The sequence below is a fragment of the Nerophis lumbriciformis genome, linkage group LG20 (genome assembly GCF_033978685.3).
Source record: "Nerophis lumbriciformis linkage group LG20, RoL_Nlum_v2.1, whole genome shotgun sequence".
Taxonomy (NCBI): Eukaryota; Metazoa; Chordata; class Actinopteri; order Syngnathiformes; family Syngnathidae; genus Nerophis; species Nerophis lumbriciformis.
The window spans coordinates 17,954,294-17,974,066 of record NC_084567.2 but is presented as its reverse complement, the minus strand read 5'-3'; the positions used below and the strand labels follow the sequence as shown (position 1 = coordinate 17,974,066).

Sequence of the window (19,773 nt, the reverse complement as noted above, 5' to 3'; positions counted from 1 at the left end):
ATTGTATGTCAAAATGTTTATATTTATACATTTTATTTGTATATATTTTCAAATCTCAAAAATATATTTACAAATACGCATTTATTTATCCAAATTATGTATTTCTTTGTATATCACATTTGTATTTGTATATTTATTAATATATGCATATGTATTAATATCATATTGATATATATAAGTTGATGTGAGACAATTCTACTTCCATACTTTTAGTTAATGCACCTTTTAACTATAATTTTTAATCCACTTTGTATCCTTTTTATGATGTTGCGCCTGTTGTTTTAAATTGAATTGTTGTTTTACTTCACCTATGTTTTGTACAGCGTTTTGTGATTTTATCTGTGATAAGCACTTTATAAATTAAATTTACTTATTTACTTACTTACTTCACCTTTTTCCCTCCCCCCCGCAGGTGATCTTGGGTCTGCTCTTGCCGCCGTCCATCCTGAGCCTGGAGTTCAAGAACAAGGACGAGATGTCCTACATGCCCCAGGATCAGGAGGCCTACTTGCAGGAGAAGGAGGAAGAGGAGCCGGAGAAACCAGTCAAGGAGAAAGAGGAGGAAGACATGGAGTTCACAGTAAGGTCTTACTGTGAGGCGCAGTACAACTCCGTGGTGAGAGAACCCACCTCAGCCCTGCATCTCAGAACCCGTGCACATACGTTTGCGTCAGGCACTCACATGACCAAAAACACGAGCAGTGTGACTCTGCAGAGGCAATTTGTTAACGCGTCCTCACACAGTCGTCCAAACGCACACAACATGGCCAACCTTCCTGTTTCTCGTTGTCTAAGCCAAGACATGGACATGGTGGAGTTGTAGCGTCTCTTGTGGGTTTTCCTCGTGAATGTTTCTCCCTCCATCTCTCTCCTCCTCCGCCTTTTCCCCCTCTCCCTCTTGTTCTCCTTTTCCCTTTGAATCCCCCCATCCTCTGCACTCTCTTTCCCCTATCCCCCTTCTCTCCGGGATGAGGTACAGTACTTTGCCTGCTGACGCTCCTTCCCCTAACCGGTGATGGCTTGCTGCCACTCCGCATGTGGGCTGCCGTACTTGCATTGATGTCTGCCGCTGCACATCTTAAATCATCCAGAGTCTCAGCACCTTACCGCTGCAGATTTGCTTCATCGGCGCAAAAGACTTGGATGCACAGGCAGCACTTGGACTTGTTCCAGTTCAATCTAATCAGTTGAGGCGATATATCAAGATCCAGTTTGCCCGCTATAATCAAGAATGGAAATTGATTTGGAATTTGCAACCCGGATGTTACAGTATATCGTCCATTTAACTGATTGCATTGAAGTTGATCACCTTTCAGCACCACTCTAAATATGTTCCATCTGCAATGATCACAGTTAGCAAGTCGGCACAAAGCAACAGGCATTTGTACAAACAGGTTTTATCCGGCCCGCGGGATGAGTTCGCTAAGTATAAAAATGAGCCGAAATTTTTGAATGAAAGAAACTGCTGTTCTACATGTGTCCACTAGATATCGCAATAGCAATTGTTTGTATCTTTGTAGATGATGCTACATATGTAAGAAAAATAAAAGCACATGATGTTAGTGCACCAGTCGAGGAAAATGAGCAAACTACATAAAAACTAAAAATATACTAATATATAAATAAAAAATACTAAAAAACTCCTTTGTCCCACACGCCATCAGACTGTGATGACAACTCCTCTCTGTGAGGGAGGGGGGTACTAGGATGACAGGGGATGCAAAACAATAACAATTTTTTTTTAAATTGCAATACATTTTCATAACATGGTCACTACTGCCGAGTTTCTCTTGTTATATTCTTATGTTTTCTGTTATATTTTTATTCTTATTGTTCCTTTTTACTTTTATTCTTATTGTTATATTTTCTATTTTATTTCCATTTATACCCCCATTATTTATTTTTTACTTTTTAAATTCGTTCTCAATTCTGTACACTGCTACTGGAATTAAAATTTTCCTGAGAGAACGCTCCTGAAGGAATCAATAAAGTACTATCTATCTATCTATCGAAATAACATCCTATAATTTGATTTTGATGTTATTTTTTTATCTTGATAGATTGAAAATTAACACCAATGAGTTGACTGATGAACATTATCACATAATTTATTCAGAAAGTATAAATAACGACGAATAAAAATAGAATACTATAAACCGCAACATGTAATACTAAGAATAAACAACATTAGGATTTGTACATTTTCAGAATGTGCTTTTTCTATTTTTAAACAAAGAAAACAATCTGAAGTTGTCTTTATTTTTAAATTATCCTGCCGTGATTTTACCAGTCCGACCCACTTGGGAGTAGATTTTTCTCCATGTGTATCCCGATCTAAAATGAGTGACACCCCTGCTCTAAAAGCAAGGGGGCGTCGGCCTATATCCATATTTACACTTTTTGTAAAAATCTATACTGTAAATGCTCTGTCATTATAGCTGGGATTTTTAGCTTAACCCAGGGATCCCCAAACCTTTTTGGCTGGTGGGGGCCACATTGGGGTAAAAGAATTTGACCAGGTGCCAGACTATCTTTCTGTGTGCATGTACTTTATTTTACGGAGTATAGAGTGCACCGGTATATAAGCCGCACCCAATAAATTTTAGAAGAAAAAATATTACATATAATAGCCGCACCGGACTATAAACCGCAGATATATATGTTGTGAAATGAGTTATTTACGCAGAAAGGTTTTGTAAATGTTTATTTACCCATCTTAATTGTTTGCAAACATTGTCTGTAACACGGCAGTAAAACGGCTGTTTAAACAAAACAGAAGTCATCGTCATGGACACACTAGCTGCGGAAGCTAGCTCTCCAGTCAGCTAAGCGGACTCAATAACTCCAAGGTGACGTTTTGGTAAAACTGAAACACAGAACGAATGCCATTGTAAGTTAAAAATACTAACACAGACACTCGTTAATGTGTTAGCATATTAGCTAATGCTAATTTCATTACATTGCGAAAGCACGTGCAAATATGCATGAAAACACTCCCACAGACATCACACATGGGACAGTTTAGTAAGTAAGAATTGTTTGTTGTATTGTAAAACTTACAAAGCCTGGAGTGATGAATGAAGAAGCTATACGAGTAAAAACGCTATGGACAGCTAGAAGATGGCACTGCACTTGTGCCTCCAGTTGAAAGCTCAATCTAAACCAGGGGGCGGCAACCCAAAATGTTGAAAGAGCCATGTTGGACCAAAAATACAAAAAAAAATCTTTCTGGAGCCGCAAAAAAATAAGAGCTTATATAAGTGTTATAATGAAGACAACACATGATGTAAGTGTGTATATTCGCTATATTAGCCTACTATCAAAATAACTGTGTCGCAGGCTGACGCAAATCTTTCTTTACAGAAATGTTGAAATGTAATATTTATTCTACATATTTTTACAACATTAGTAAAACGGAGGTTTCTCAGAAGGTGACATAACTCCTGGAAATGACTGTCATAGAATGGCCAAAGATGTAGATGTGTGTGTCCAAGTTAAAGGAAAAGCAGGTTGTCTTCTTCTAATAGATTTAATACAATCTTTGGCAAGCTGAGTCTGGAACAACATAGTACACAAACAACTATTAGAAATGCAGCCATTATTACATACAGATAATGTCATGAGACATGCAAATGTGAATTAAATACACAGAGGACATAGGTAAAGGAAATTAAATGGGCTCAAATATACCTAAAACAAGGCATAATCATGCAATATGTACATACAGCTTGCCTAAAAAGCATGTTAGCATTGATTAGCTTGCAAATATGCCGGATTAGCACTCCAACAAGTCAATAACATTAACAAAGCTCACCGTTGTGCATTCACGCACAGTATAAAATGTTTGGTGGACAAAACAAGACAAAGAAGGTGTGTCGTAAAACACGTCTTTCTGTGGCAGCGTCGGAGAAAAATGTACATGTAAACAAACTACGGTGAGTTCAAGGGCCTCCGAAATTAGTAGTACAAAACAGCGCTTGCCAAATACTCTCATCAGTGAAGCATGTGTAATATAAACTGTGGGATCTTTAACAATTAGGAAGGTTTTTGTCATGTTTGTCCTCCAACAAAAAAACATATTAAAACAAAAAACATATTTTTCCATGTTCATACATTTTTTTAAAAGCTCCAGGGAGCCACTAGGGCTCTAGAGCAACGGGTTGCCAACCCCCGGTCTAAACAGAAGCGCACTGCAGGGAGTGAACTTGTCCAAAAGATGGCGCCATAGCACAGACAACAACACATCTATTTAGTTTTGAAAAAAAAACTATTTAGATCGAAATATCCATAAATTAGCTGCACCGTTTTGTAAGCTGCAGGGTTCAAAGCGTAGGGGGGAAAAGTAGCGGCTTATAGCCTGGAATTTACAATATTTTGAATGCATGTTTTCTTGATTGGGGATGATGGTTATATTCCAAAAGAAGTGCAGTTTTCCTTTAAAATCTCTATGTGGGTGTTGTGGACATGCCTATAACTCCAAACACTAAAGCCATTATTACTGAAAGTCAGAAAACTTGAAAACAATCATTTTCAGAAAAGGCAGACTTTACAACAATAATCAATGGAGGACAATGTGATTTGCAGTAAATGTATGGCAGACAGTTCCTCATGTTATTGCTGAATTTTAAAGACCAATCAATCGATTTAAGAACACTCGAGACGCACGTAAGAACATAGCTGCACATTTAGTGTGATGTCATTACAAAATAAACAAGCAGATTCCAGAAGAAAGTAAACCGAGGGAAGTCCTTCACCCCGTGGACATGGCCAAAAAACAACTCTTGTTAGAGGACGCATTTGCAGCGAGTCCCCAATTTGTGTCCCGGCTTCTAATTTCTACAAATGCACTGTCGGCTACTTAATAGGAAGTCATAAAGATAGATTTAATGACCGGATACAAGGCGTGTATCAACATCTCTGCCTTCACAGAAACAACAATGCTCAGCTTTAGCGTCCGTTCAAAAAGAAGCTCGTTGAAGTGAAATTGGTGTCGTGTCAAATCCAAACTGAGCGGCGTTATCTGTGCAAAGGCAACATGTTTGATGCAGATCTTGCATTGAGAGCATCCACTGACGTGCTCAGTGAGCGATAAATAAACTCCCTCACGGGTGCTTAGACATGACCATGGTTAGAATAGAGGCATGAATTATGGAAGTAATATTGTAGCACAACTATTTGCAAATGCCTATTTAAATCTGTGCGTCTGTTATCCGATTCCTGTGTCCGTGTACTAATTTGTGTGTCTCTATCTCAATTTGTGTGTGTGTAATAGGGTTGTACGGTATAGCGGTACTAGTAAAGTACTAATGAATCATAAATGGTATTATACTGCCTCTGAAAATATACCAATTTTTGTTTTGTTTTCATTGCTGGTTTTACGAGCAGAGGAGCATGTTCGGCAACGCACAACCGCGGCGTACTTACAACTAGTGACGGTGTGTCGACGATATAACACAGTCCGGCCCACCTGGGAGTAGATTTTTCTCCACGTGGCCCCCAATCTAAAATGAGTTTGACACTCCTGCTTTAAAAGCAAGGGGGTGTGGGCCTATATCCATATTTACACTTTTTGTAAAAATCTATCCTATAAATGCTCTGTCATTTTAGCTGGGATGTTTACTTTAACCCAGGGATCCCCAAACTTTTTTGGCTGGTGGGGGCCACATTGGGGTAAAATAATTTGACCAGGTGCCAGACTATTTTTCTGTGTGCACGTACCTTATTTTACGGACTATAGAGTGCGCCGATATATAAGCTGCACCCACTAAATTTTAGACGGAAAAAATATTTTTCCATGTAATAGCCGCACCGCAGATATATACGTTGTGAAATGAGTTATTTACGCAGAACGGTTTTGTAAATGTTTATTTACCCATCTTAATTTTTTCCAAACATTGTCTGTAACACGGCAGTAAAACGGCTGATCAAACAAAACAGAAGTAATCGTTATGGACACACTAGCTGCGGAAGCTAGCTCTTCAATCAGCTAAGCGGACTCAGTAAACTCCACGGTGACGTTTTGGTAAATTTGCACAACTGAAACACAGAACGAATGCCATTGTAAGTTAAAAATACTAACACTGACACTCGTAAACGTGTTAGCATATTAGCTAATGCTAACTTCATCACATTACGAAAGGATGTACAAATATGCATGAAAACACTCCTACAGACATCACACATGGGGAATTGTTTTAGTTATATTGTAAAACTTACAAAGCCTGGAGTGATGAATGAAGAAGCTATAAGAGTAAAAACGCCATGGACGGCTAGAAGACAGAACTGCACTTGTGCTTCCGGTTGAAAGCTCAATCTAAACCAGGGGCCGGCAACCCAAAATGTTGATAGAGCCATGTTGGACCGAAAATTTCAAAAAAATCTTTCTGGAGCCGCAAAAAAAATACGAGCCTTATATAAGTGTTATAATGAAGACACATGATATAAGTGTCTATATTCGCTATATTAGCCTACTATCAAAATAACTGTGTCGCAGGCTGACGCAAATCTTTGTTAACAGAAATGTTGAAATTTAATATTAATTGTACACATTTTTACAACATTGAAAAACGTTAGTAAAACTTCCAGAGGGTGAGATAACTCCTGGAAATGACTGTCTTAAAATAGCCGGATACAATCACGGAGTACTTACAACTAGTGACGGTGTGTCAACAAAAAAGGGAGAAAGGACGCATTTTGGCTTAAACTAACGTTAAAGGTGAAGATATAACACTGAAACGCCCTCAGCAAGAGGTGGTTTAAAACATGGCTAGCTAGCTAGCGGCTAATGTCCATCCGCAGTCGGCAGTGTTTTAGCTACTCGTAAATTACTAATCCTCGCCTCCATGGCGACAAATAAAGTAAGTTTCTTACAAGTATCATCCCTGCGGGATGAGGAATAGCTAAACATGCTTCACTACACACCGTCGGAGGATACAATAGCTTTCTGCTAACAGCAAGCTAGCGCTCCTCAATGTAAACACATGGGTGGATATATCCACTGTAATGATACCAAGTACAAGATCGTATGTAGTCGACACTACAATGATTACATCGATATTTTTATATCCAAGTTATCTGATATGTTCTCTAGCTATTTTTAGTATAAGTACAACATTGTTATTTGTAATAAGAAACATATGTTTAATGTACCGTAAGATTTTTTGGGTTAAAATAAAGCCAATACTGCCATGTTTTTGTGGTACCCTTTATTTAGAAAATAATCGAAAAATACCAGCACTAAATAATTGGCATCGAGACAACCCTAGTGTGTAATCAGATCTGCCCGTTTTAATTTTGTGTGTCTGTATTTCGATTTGTGTGTGTGAAAAAAAAAATCGTCCCCTATTTCGATGTGTTGAAGCGTACAACAATGGATTTTTTAACACCGACTGTAAGTAAAAATTTGTGTTTTTAGCAGTAACATGTACACGCGGATCTGATTACACATACACGGATACTGACACACAAATTAGTACACGGACACGTGAATCGGATTACAGACAAACATATTGAGATACAGACACACAAACTAGTACACGGACACGTGAATTGGATTACAGACGCACAGACACACAAACTAGTACACAAATACGTGAATCGGAATACAGACGCACATATTGAGATACAGACATGCAAATTAGTACACAAACATGTGATTCAGATTACACACAGAGCTTGAGATACAAACACACAAATTAGTACACAGACACGTGAATTAGATTACACACACAGATCTTGAGATACAAACACAAATTATTACACGGACACATGAATCGGATTACAGACGCACAGATTGAGATACAGACAGGCTAAGTAGTACACAAAAACGTGGATCGGATTACAGACACAGAGCTTTAGATACAGACACACAAATTAGTACACAAACATGTGAATCGGATTACAGACGCACAGATTGAGATACAGACACACAATTTAGTACACAAACACGTGAAACGGATGACACACACACAGATTGAAATACAGACACACAAACTAGTACACGGACACGTGAATCGGATTACGGATACACAGATTGAGATACAGACACACAAATTAGTACAGGGACATGTGAATCGGATTACAGACACACAAACTAGTACACAAACAAGTGAATAAGATTACAAATTACGCATTACGCATTACGGATTACGCACAGATTGCGATACCGACACACAAACTAGTAAATAAACACGTGAATTGAATTACAGATGCACAGATTGAGATACAGCCACACAAATTAGTACACAAACACGTGAATCGGATTACAGGCGCACAGATTGAGATACAGACACACAAATTAGTACACAAAGACGTGAATCGGATTACAGGCGCACAGATTGAGATACAGACACACAAACTAGTACATAAAAACACGTGAATTGAAATACAGATGCACAAATTAGTACACAAACACGTGAATCAGATTACACACACAGAGCTTGAGATACAGACACACAAATTAGTGAATCGTATTAGAGACGCACAGATTGAGGGACGCAATTGCAAATAGTTTTGCTACAAAAATGTTTCCATACCCGAACCCTCTCTCATGGATTAGGGATTGAGTCCCAGATGGAAACAAGATGTCTTCTTTTTCTGTCTCTTTACCTGTCATCATCTTCTCGTCTTATCTGGTCCGTCCTGTTGTCTGAGACAAAATCCATGAGTGTCCGTGTCATTGTGTGTCACCAGTTGTCACTCACCTCAAACACCTCAAACACGCATTTCACAATTTTGGAATGATGACATTGCCCGTGCTTGCTTCTTTGTACATGACATGATGATGAAAGAAACATTTTACAAAAAAAAAAAAAAAAAACTGATCCTTTATTCTTTTCTCACTTGTACTCCACACCCTATCCATCCATGTTACTCTTCCCCCGACGCCATTCCGCTTTCCTGCCGCTTTCCTGCTCGCCCGCCTTCCTCTTCGCTCCATGCGGGGTTGGCATTTCCCCAGGCGATGCTGGGAAAGGTAACCACGGAGACATCCAGGAAGAAGGACGTGGAGGAGGTTCAGAACCGCCACCGCCTGATCCCCATGGGACGCAAGATCTACGAGTTTTACAACGCTCCCATCGTCAAGTTCTGGTTCCATACGGTCAGTATGCTTTTCCAGAAATACCCGACACACTCATCCTGGGCTCTTTCACAGCAAATGTTAGCCAGGGTTTCCGCGGGTCAATAAAAAGCATTAAACGTAATTGAAAAGGATTTAGCAAAAATGAAGGCCTTAAATGGCATTAAAAAGCATGAACTACATTGTCTGAGGGCATTAAAAATTCATACACTTGCAATTGGCGCTCTTATTCAACCCCAAATGTTGACCGCATAAGTCGGACTGACTTGAAATTTCTCACACAGCTTAACGTGTTCCACGAAACATCCACCGTAACTTTAGGGGCTTTGGCTGAATCACCTCAACATTTGGTAGAAAGGTTTGGGGGGAGGGACAAGCACGTGTCTGTAAAATTTGATATTTGTTGAACTACATCGAGCCAAGTGGCGGACTTGGCAACTACAAACCTCGTTTCCATATGAGTTGAGAAATTGTGTTAGATGTAAATATAAACGGAAAACAATGATTTGCAAATCTTTTTCAACCCATATTCAATTGAATGCACTACAAAGACAAGATATTTGATGTTCAAACTCATAAACTTTATTTTTTTTTTGCAAATAATAATTAACTTAGAATTTCATGGCCGCAACACGTGCCAAAGTAGTTGGGAAAGGGCATGTTCACCACTGTGTTACATGGCCTTTCCTTTTAACAACACTCAGTAAACGTTTGGGAACTGAGGAGACATATTTTTTAAGCTTCTCAGGTGGAATTCTTTCCCATTCTTGCTTGATGTACAGTTTAAGTTGTTCAACAGTCCGGGGGTCTCCATTGTGGTATTTTAGGCTTCATAATGCGCCACACATTTTCAATGGGAGACAGGTCTGGACTACAGGCAGGCCAGTCTAGTACCCGCACTCTTTTACTATGAAGCCACGTTGATGTAACACGTGGCTTGGCATTGTCTTGCTGAAATAAGCACGGGCGTCCATGGTAACGTTGCTTGGATGACAACATATGTTGCGCCAAAACCTGTATGTACCTTTCAGCATTAATGGTGCCTTCACAGATGTGTAAGTTACCCATGCCTTGGGCACTAATAAACACCCATACCATCACAGATGCTGGCTTTTTAACTTTGCGCCTATAACAATCCGGATGGTTCTTTTCCTCTTTGGTTCGAAGGACACGACGTCCACAGTTCCCAAAAACAATTTGAAATGTGGACTCGTCAGACCACAGAACACTTTTCCACTTTGTATCAGTCCATCTTAGATGAGCTCAGGCCCAGCGAAGCCGACGGCGTTTCTGGGTGTTGTTGATAAACGGTTTTCGCCTTGCATAGGAGAGTTTTAACTTGCACTTACAGATGTAGCGACCAAATGTAGTTACTGACAGTGGGTTTCTGAAGTGTTCCTGAGCCCATGTGGTGATATATTTTACACACTGATGTCGCTTGTTGATGCAGTACAGCCTGAGGGATCGAAGGTCACGGGCTTAGCTGCTTACGTGCAGTGATTTCTCCAGATTCTCTGAACCCTTTGATGATATTACGGACCGTAGATGGTGAAATCCCTAAATTCCTTGCAATAGCTGGTTGAGAAAGTTTTTTCTTAAACTGTTCAACAATTTGCTCACGCATTTGTTGACAAAGTGGTGACCCTTGCCCCATCCTTGTTTGTGAATGACTGAGCATTTCATAGAATCTACTTCTATACCCAATCATGGCACCCACCTGTTCCTAATTTGCCGGTTCACCTGTGGGATGTTCCAAATAAGTGTTTGATGAGCATTCCTCAACTTCTTTGTCACATGTTGCTGGCTTTAAATTCTAAAGTTAATGATTATTTGCAAAAAAAAAATGTTTATCAGTTTGAACATCAAAATGTTGTCTTTGTAGCATATTCAATTGAATATTGGTTGAAAATGATTTGCAAATCATTGTATTCCGTTTATATTTACATCTAACACAATTTCCCAACTCATATGGAAACAGGGTTTGTAATTGTCCGAAGGTCAGTAGCCATTTGTTGTAAAATGCTCAGGATGTAGTCGTACCTTGTTTAATGCAACTCATTGGTTTCAGGCCTGACTGTGGTAAAGGCATTTCCGCAAAGTAGGAGTATTATTAAAAATCCAATATTTCTATAGAGCATAAAAAATGTTTACAACCTCCTAAATAAGTTTTAAACATAAATAGAGCCCTCTAAACATGAAATATTACCCATTTTGTCACCTTTATACTCGTTTCACCCAATATAGTTGTGTTTTCTACTGTAGATTACAGTACTCACCATTACCCCGAAGGATAATCAGAGCGTCATTGCTATACGGTTGTCACCCGGCCACTACAATACGGCCACGACGTGGAAATACTCCGTCACACCCTGGGTAAATCCTCCAAGTTAGAACTGGGCTCCGTGTTGCAAAGGCACAAGTGTAAGTTGTTTTGCAAAAACGTGGCCAGCTTGACGGTCGCAGCTACGATCATTAGCCGTGTTGTTAGCATTGTCATAACTGTCAACCCACATCGCTAAGCCAAAGGTGTTTTGTGACGAGGCAGGAGTCGCAGATGAAGTTCATAAAAATTAGATTGTCGTGGTGAATATATATTAGCATCAAGATTAGCATTGTTGACAAGAGCCTGGTGAATATCTTTATTAATCGCGACAACATGATAATAAAAACAATGCAATCACTGCACTTTAATACACACCAGACATAAATAATTCTTATTTTGACTCTTAATTTTAGCCCAAATTATGCAGAATATGCTTTAAAAATATTATGTAATGAAGCCGCAACGTTTAAACGATCACAAGTGTGTTTATTATTTGTATGCTATATGTCTTCCAATGGAATTTGAGCAAAACCCGTACATTTTTGGCCAAGATGTTAGCTAAAAATACAACTGCAAACCAAACCTTGGAGAAGTCTGGGTGTGTTTTGCTTTTTTGCAGAACATATTCCAAAAGAAGGATCCGTGTCAACATGGCAGGCAGACAAAGTTCCTCAGGCACCGGGGACACTTATAAAACGCAGCAGAGACTTTTAGAAGTGGCCCCAAAGGGATTTGGACCTATCTACTTTTAGTGGAAAGTCAATGGAGTCAGGAAATGACAAACATACCTGAAACCATCTCCCACCTAATAGTGCCAGAGGACCCCAAATAGGACTTAACCTTAAAGGTCCAGGTGCTCCAAAAGAGTCGGTGGCAAGGGACCTTTTGGGTGCATTTCAGACCTTTTGGGCAACCTCATTTGTCATTTTGGTCTATGTGGGTTTTTAGGACCTTCTTGGATCCCTATAGGGTCTAAATAGGTTCAATCCGGACCTTGTTTGGGTTGGGCAGAAAATGACAGAGTACCTTCTATCCATACTGTGAGAAAAATAATATATTATCTGACATTAGCAGACTATTACGGTAATTAACTAGAAGAGGCAATTCCTGAGTGAATTGCATGTGAATGCTCCAATGCTGAAGTTGAAGTGAAATGCTGACAGAATGCAGTATGAATATATTAGCCGCAGTGGACTATAAGTCGCAGACATACTGTATATGTTGTGAAATAAGTTATTTACAAAGAAAGATTCTGTAAATGTTTATTTACATACCCAAATTTTTTCCAATCAGTGTCTGTAACGCGGGCCCTGTGATGAGGTGGCGACTTGTCCAGGGTGTACCCCGCCTTCCGCCCGATTGTAGCTGAGATAGGCTCCAGCACCCCCCGCGACGCCAAAAGGGACAAGCGGTAGAAAATGGATGGATGGATGGATGTAAGAATAGGTTGAATGTTGGAATGGTTTGAATGTTGAAGAGCTGATGCTAAACTGAAATGCTAAATGGAATGTAGGATGAATGTAGAAATGGTTTCAATATTAGAATGGTTTGAATGTTGAAGAGTTTGAATTTCCAGGAAAATGGGAATTTGGTTTGGAACTTGGGAAAGTGTTAGTTTGAATGTCCAGGATGAGTGGAATGTGTTAATGTTGGAATGGTTTGAATAGGTTGAAAAATGTGGGAATTGTGCAACTTGGAAAAATGTCCCATTCATTTCAATGGGAACTTCCTGGAAATTTGGGAAAAGCAGGATTTTTGGTAAAATTATTAGAAGCATGAATTACCTGAATGAGCTGAATTGGTTGGTGTTGGAATTGGTTAATACGGGCAAGAAATGTTGAAGTAGTAAATGGTATTAGGGAATTTCGGGAAAATCTGGAATTTTTTTGAACTTGGAAAAAGGGTGGTTTGAATTTACAGAATGGTGGAATGTGTTGAAGCTGGAATGAGTTGAATGGGTTGAAGAATTTTGGAATTGTGGAAGTTTGAAGAATGTCCCATTCATTTCAATGGGAATTTCGGGAAAGCGGGAATTTTTTTGAAAATGGTGAAAAACTTGAATGGTCTGAATGAGTTGAAATGGTTGGTGTTGAAATTTGTCAAATCGGTGGAGAAATGTTGAAGTACCGGTAGTTGAATTGAGGAATGCAATTACGGAAATCCTAGAATTGCAAGAAAACCGGAAATTTTTCCAGTTCAAGAAACAATTTTTTTTTTGGTCTTGATTAAGAGGAATGTTTTGTTGGTGGAACGGTTGAAATGCGTTGAAAAATGTGGGAGGAGTAGTCGCCAGAAAAATGGGTGGAAATAGGGCTTTGGAAAAGCAGGAATTCTGGAAAATCCTGGAATTTTTTTGAACTTGGAAAAAGGGAAGTTTGAATTTCCTGAATGGTGAAATGTGTTGAAGGTGGAATGCTTTGAATAGGCTGAAAAATATGGAAATGGTGGAAGTTTGAAAAATGGCCAATTCATTTTGAATGGGAAAAATGTCCCGGAAAACCTGGAATTCTGGGAAATCTGGGAATTTTTGGAATTTCTCTAGGGAAAGCGCAAGATTCTCAAATAGGCTGAACAGTTTGAAGTTGGAACGGGTTGAATCGGATGAAAAATGTGGAAGGTAGAGCGCGCCAAAATCTGGAGAATTATAATAATAATAATAATAATAAGTTTAAATGGATGAATTTTGTTGTACAAAACCATATGTGTGAATGCTTTGGAGCATTCACACAATTACCTTACAATGTAATAATAATAATGGATTAGGTTTATATAGCTTTTTCTCTACACTAGACACTCCAAGCGTACATAGAGAAGTGAGAAACCATCATTCATTCACGCCATATTCACACATCGGTGGTGGTAAGCTACATTTGGAGCCACAGCTGCCCTGGGGTTGACTGATAATGTCTTATGTGATCATATTACATATATCTTGCTGTTGCATACATGATTATTCAACCCCCATAATAAATCTGATTACAGTGAAATTATGTTTTTTGATAGTAATCCGTTCCAAAAAGTCAGAAAAAAAAACAAATCATACAAAATCTGAAGCATTTTTTATCATAACAAATAATGCAAATCCAATTAATTTGTTTCCGGCACCTAAAAACATTAACCAAACAAATATTTTATAGAGAAAATTATAGTTGTAGATGCATAAAACAGTGTGAAACGTATAACTACAACATGAAATGGATACACGGTAGAGGTGGGAATCTTTGGGCACTTCACAATTCAATTACAATTACGAATCAGGAGCTACGATTCAATTAAAAATCGATTATTGATGTATCTTTAATTCATGTACAGTATGTTTTACATTTATTTTCGTTTAATTAAATAAGCATTTATCACTTGCAACTTTAAAAAACAGTGCATTTGTAATTAGAAACAGTGTATTAATTCCCACATTTATTAAGTTAATAGAAATGTGTGAAGAACTGGAACATAGTGCCAAAAAATAAGGGAGCTGGTCGGATCTCTCGGTGAGGTGGCTCGCTGCAGTCAGCCACATTTTAAAACTGTCTGCATTACTTTATTTACAATAAGTACATCGATTATTGATTATTGACCTTTACTAATCGATTTTATAATCGTCCATGTCCAAATTGAGATGCATCTAAAAATCAAATCCCCCACCTCTAATATACATATGAACATTTAACACACTCGTATATTCGTACTGTATTTTTCAGACTGTAAGGTGCACTTAAAATCCTTTCATTTTCTCAAAACTCGACAGTGCGCCTTATAGCCCGGTGGGCCTAATGTATGGAATGATTTTGGTTGTGCTTACCGACCTCAAAGCTATTGTATTTGGTACATGGTGAAATGATAAGTGTGACCAGTAGATGGCAGTCATACATACGAGATACGTGTAGACTGCATTATGTTTCAAGTAAACAACGCCAACATTGTATATGTTCCATTGAAAATATAAAACATTTCACACGGCATTCAAAAAAATCTATCAAAATGTTTTAGTACAATTTTGGTAAGCTATGAAGCCGCACCGCTTGATGGATTGTACTGTGCTTGACCATACAAGTATTATTATGATGTGTGTATAAGTTAAGACATATTATCTGGCATTTTGTTTCGCAATATTATGCAAAAGCAACTTTTCTTACCTTCTGGTACCTGCTGATCTGTATTTGGGATCTGCATAAGTCCTGAAAATTAGCGTGCGTCCGCCTTTGTAGTCGGTGCCGACACCATAGTCGATAAGCTTCTTCTTTTTCTCTATCTTCTTGTTATGGGACATTCATCCTCCGCTGTTGCCATTTCTAAAATAAAGTAGTGTAAAGTTCTAACTTATATCTGTCAGTAAACTCGCCATGAAAGCGCTAAAACATACCGGTATAGTGAGTTTACATTATTCACCCAAGGAGCTTTAGTTATTAGAGTTCCGGTCGGACGGATTTTCATGCAACACATTTCCGGCGGATGAGGCGATGCTGTTTCGTTATTGATTGAAGTCTAAATGTCATTAATACAGTTAGCGCCATCTTTTGACACTTCTTCCACTCCCGTCCTTGCATGCTACACCGCTTACAACAAAGATGACGGAGAAAAGACGCTGCAGAAAGTGAGCCACGTAAATAAGACCGCCCACAGAACGGCGCATCCCGAAGCGACTGTCAGAAAGCGGCTTGAAGATGGTCTGTAAAACATAATCTATGCAACATTTTGACCAAATAACCACCATTACATGTTATGTAGACCACAAGGAAGTGTTTTACATTTAGAAAAAAATACATAATAATATGACCCCTTTTAAAGCGCCTTATAATCCAGTGCGCTTTTTGTATGAAAATAGACCTGACTAGACCCGCTCATCGGCGGTGCGCCCCATGGTCCGGAAAATACGGTATTCCAGATTCTTGTTGGCCTTAGTGTTTCTCACCTTCTTTATCAAAGTGTTGGCACGCACAACTTTTTTTGGCCCTGTCATTTTGGGTTTTTTAGCAGTTAGACTCCATAACATAAATAAACAAAACACAGCGAGTGAGTCACGGAAGTGTGAGAAGCTTCTATGGAACGATACGCCTGAGTTTACCTGCTTTTGGTAATGGTAATATTCTATTTTGAACATGCATATATAATTATGCCGTACATCACTTTTTTAACGTATCAGCATGTCCGACAAGTTCAGTTCAGTTTCAGTTTATTTGGAACATGCATACGATACAATGTAATGCATCACAGAATGCCAGTTGTTTCATTACAGCACGTCCGAAAAGCAGTAGGAAGAAGCAGAGTTTATTTAATCCTACCCCTTTTCATACAATATCAACTTTATCCAATTTCCTTGTTCTCCGTAACAGAACAGTGAACAGATAAACAATATACCATAGTAAGCATAGAAATATTAAATACATAAATAATATTTGTCTCAATAAAAAAAAAGGGTTCAAGATGTTCATCATAAATCTTGTTCTGTGTACTTTGTCAACACTTGTAGTTTGAACAGTCTCTTAAACTGAATCATATTGGTGCTTTGTTTGATTTCTTTGGTTAATCCGTTCCATAATTTAATTCCACATACTGATATGCTAAAGGTTTTAAGTGTTGTACGTGCATACACATGTTAGAGAAAAATTGTTGTTCATTCTCGGGTAGCAGGTTATAGTTGGCTTTGTACATCATTTTAGCTGTTTGCAAATGCACCCAATCGTTGAATTTCAATAATTGTGAGTAGGAGTTGGAAAAAGGACATCTAATCACTTCCTGTACCCGATCTGTAACAAAGATTAATTAAAATAAATGGGGCATATGAAAACCGAGTTCTGACTGTTTGCAATAAACAGATGGCCACTTCCAATAAACAGCGACAGCTTAAAATATTGTTCCTTTTACGCGAACTTATAAAAGTTTGCTAATAACTAAAATTTACAATCAGGGTTTAATCATTTTGAGTGCAACTGTATTACAATAATAAACAATTTGAAGTGTTTTGAGTATTAAAGTGTGCCACTTAATAGGTCTCCGTGTCACATTTTTAGCTCCTAACATCCAGTTATTTATTTATTTATTTCATCCCTTGTCCCGCCGCTGGCTATTTACTTCCCCCCGTCTCCTTCCTGCCCGGCTCGTTACAGGACCAAATCTGTTGTGAATTTTAATTTTGCACTTGTGCATTGTTGTTGTTGCACGTTGTTTATCACTGTCGCCATCGTCGTTAGCAGCCAACTCTCCTTTCGGCCAATCGACTGCAGTTGTTTTATGATTGCAGGACAGAAATGTGACCGCAATCCAATAAATAATGTGTGACGGAGAAGCGGAGGATATGTGTGCATTTCCAGAGGCATAACTTTTTGATTCGCCCTCAAGTTTGCGGGGTGATGAGCCAAAGTCTTCATTTCACGTATAATAGAAATTAACCCAGACAGCTGATGAGGAGTTTACCCTTTAAAGCCTGAACCACTAAATAATTGACAGGAAATTACAATTATTTGAAACTGGAGTTGTAATAAAACTTTTTTTTATTTTTTTTTATTTTTTTTACAAAAATCAATTTTCATCTATCATTTTCAATTCGTATCATATATGAGACGGCCGGTCACAACATATATTTTTTACTTTTTATAGCAAACCAAAATATAATGCAATACTAATAAATTTGTATCATGTTATTTCTTAACATAAAAAGAACATTTCTCATCATCGTCTTCCCCCAGCTGCTCCAGATCACTTGAATTCACATTCTTTATCATTTTAAAGCATCTTGGATATTGTAATTGGCATCTAAAAATCATACAAAAAGTCAACATCATTGTGTATTTTTTTAATTTGTATTTATTTTTCCCTTATAATAATTTAGAAAGCTATAATGTATGATTGCAACACACACACACACCACAAAAATAGCAAATTGTATATATATATATATATATATATATATATATATTTTACCATATTGTGTAATGTAGGGTTGTATGGTATACCGGTATTGGTATAGTACCGGTACAACCCCACCTCCCTCCCATGTTGTGCAGAGGTGTACTTATAAGAATTTTACTGACAGTGTAGTTGCGGCAGAGACTGGGGTGAAATGTTTTCTTCCCAGGGAAGGCGTTTGAGAAAATAATTGCGAAGCTCTGTCCTAAATCTGCATTGTTTGAATATATATATATATATATATATATATATATATATATATATATATATATATATAACCCATTGCGGCCCCCATGTCAAAAAGTTTGGTCACCCCTGATGTAGGGGCCCTAAAACTTATGTACCACTTATGATACGTCTGGCGTTATAGGGTTAATAGGCACAGCCACAGGAGGCACTAATGGAGGTTTTCAGGCCAATCTAACATCCTGGTGTCATGATATTAAACATTATTTTGTTGCAAAGTGTTACTCAGACACATTGACAGTAAAATTGCATATTCTCACATTGTCTTCATTTTTGAAATATTGAGTGTTAATTTTGGCGTATTCTTTTTTAATCTATATATATATATATATATATATATATATATATATATATATATACACGTTAGGTCAGGAAAAAACACAAGAGGCTATATCATCCCTACAAGCCTGTTTCGCAGGTTTCTCACGTCAGGAGATTTTATTGAAGTTTTTCCTGACCTAACGTATATGCCGCTCTACCCCGGTTGTGAGCACTGTATAACGGATAAACCACAGAAACCTTGACTATATATAAGTATATATATATATACAAACGTGTATATATATATATACACAAACGTGTGTGTATATATATATATATATATATACATATATATATATATATATATATATATATATATATATATATCCATCCCTCCATCCATCTTCTTCCGCTTATCCGAGGTCGGGTCGCGGGGGCAGCAGCCTAAGCAGGGAAGCCCAGACTTCCCTGTCCCCAGCCACTTCGTCCAGCTCTTCCTGGGGGATCCCTAGGCATTCCCAGGCCAGCCGGGAGAGATAGTCTTCCCAACGTGTCCTAGGTCTTCCCCGTGGTCTCCTACCGGTCGGACGTGCACTAAACACCTCCCTAGGGAGGCGTTCTATCTATCTATCTATCTATATATATATATATATATATATATATATATATATATATATATATATATATATATATATATATATATATATATATGTATGTATATATATATATATATGTGTGTGTGTGTATAGATCCTTTACATGCAGTCGGCTTGCGGCCCCCAGCCAATTTTCTTTAGCCCAATGCGGCCCTCGTGTCAGAAAGTTTGGACACCCCTGATGTCAGGGCCCTAAAACGTATGTATCATTTATGATACGCCTGGCGTTATAGGGTTAATAGGCACAGCCACAGGAGGCACTAATGGAGGTTTTCAGGCCAATCTAACATTCTGGTGTCATGATAT

General features: G+C 38.2%; 1 protein-coding gene across 4 annotated transcripts in view; it reads left to right on the top strand.

Moving 5' to 3' along the window:
* The window catches only part of trpm3 (transient receptor potential cation channel, subfamily M, member 3), a 542,866-nt gene that overhangs the window by 483,969 nt on the left and 39,124 nt on the right, over nt 1-19,773 (top strand). For 2 of the 4 annotated variants that reach the window (XM_061980556.1, XM_061980557.1), the window contains 2 exons: nt 413-616; nt 8,960-9,100. In XM_061980556.1, coding sequence (XP_061836540.1) covers nt 413-616; nt 8,960-9,100 — 345 coding nt within the window. The remainder of the gene's footprint in view (nt 1-412; nt 617-8,959; nt 9,101-19,773) is intronic. The other 2 variants (XM_061980560.1, XM_061980559.1) reach the window with 1 other exon arrangement.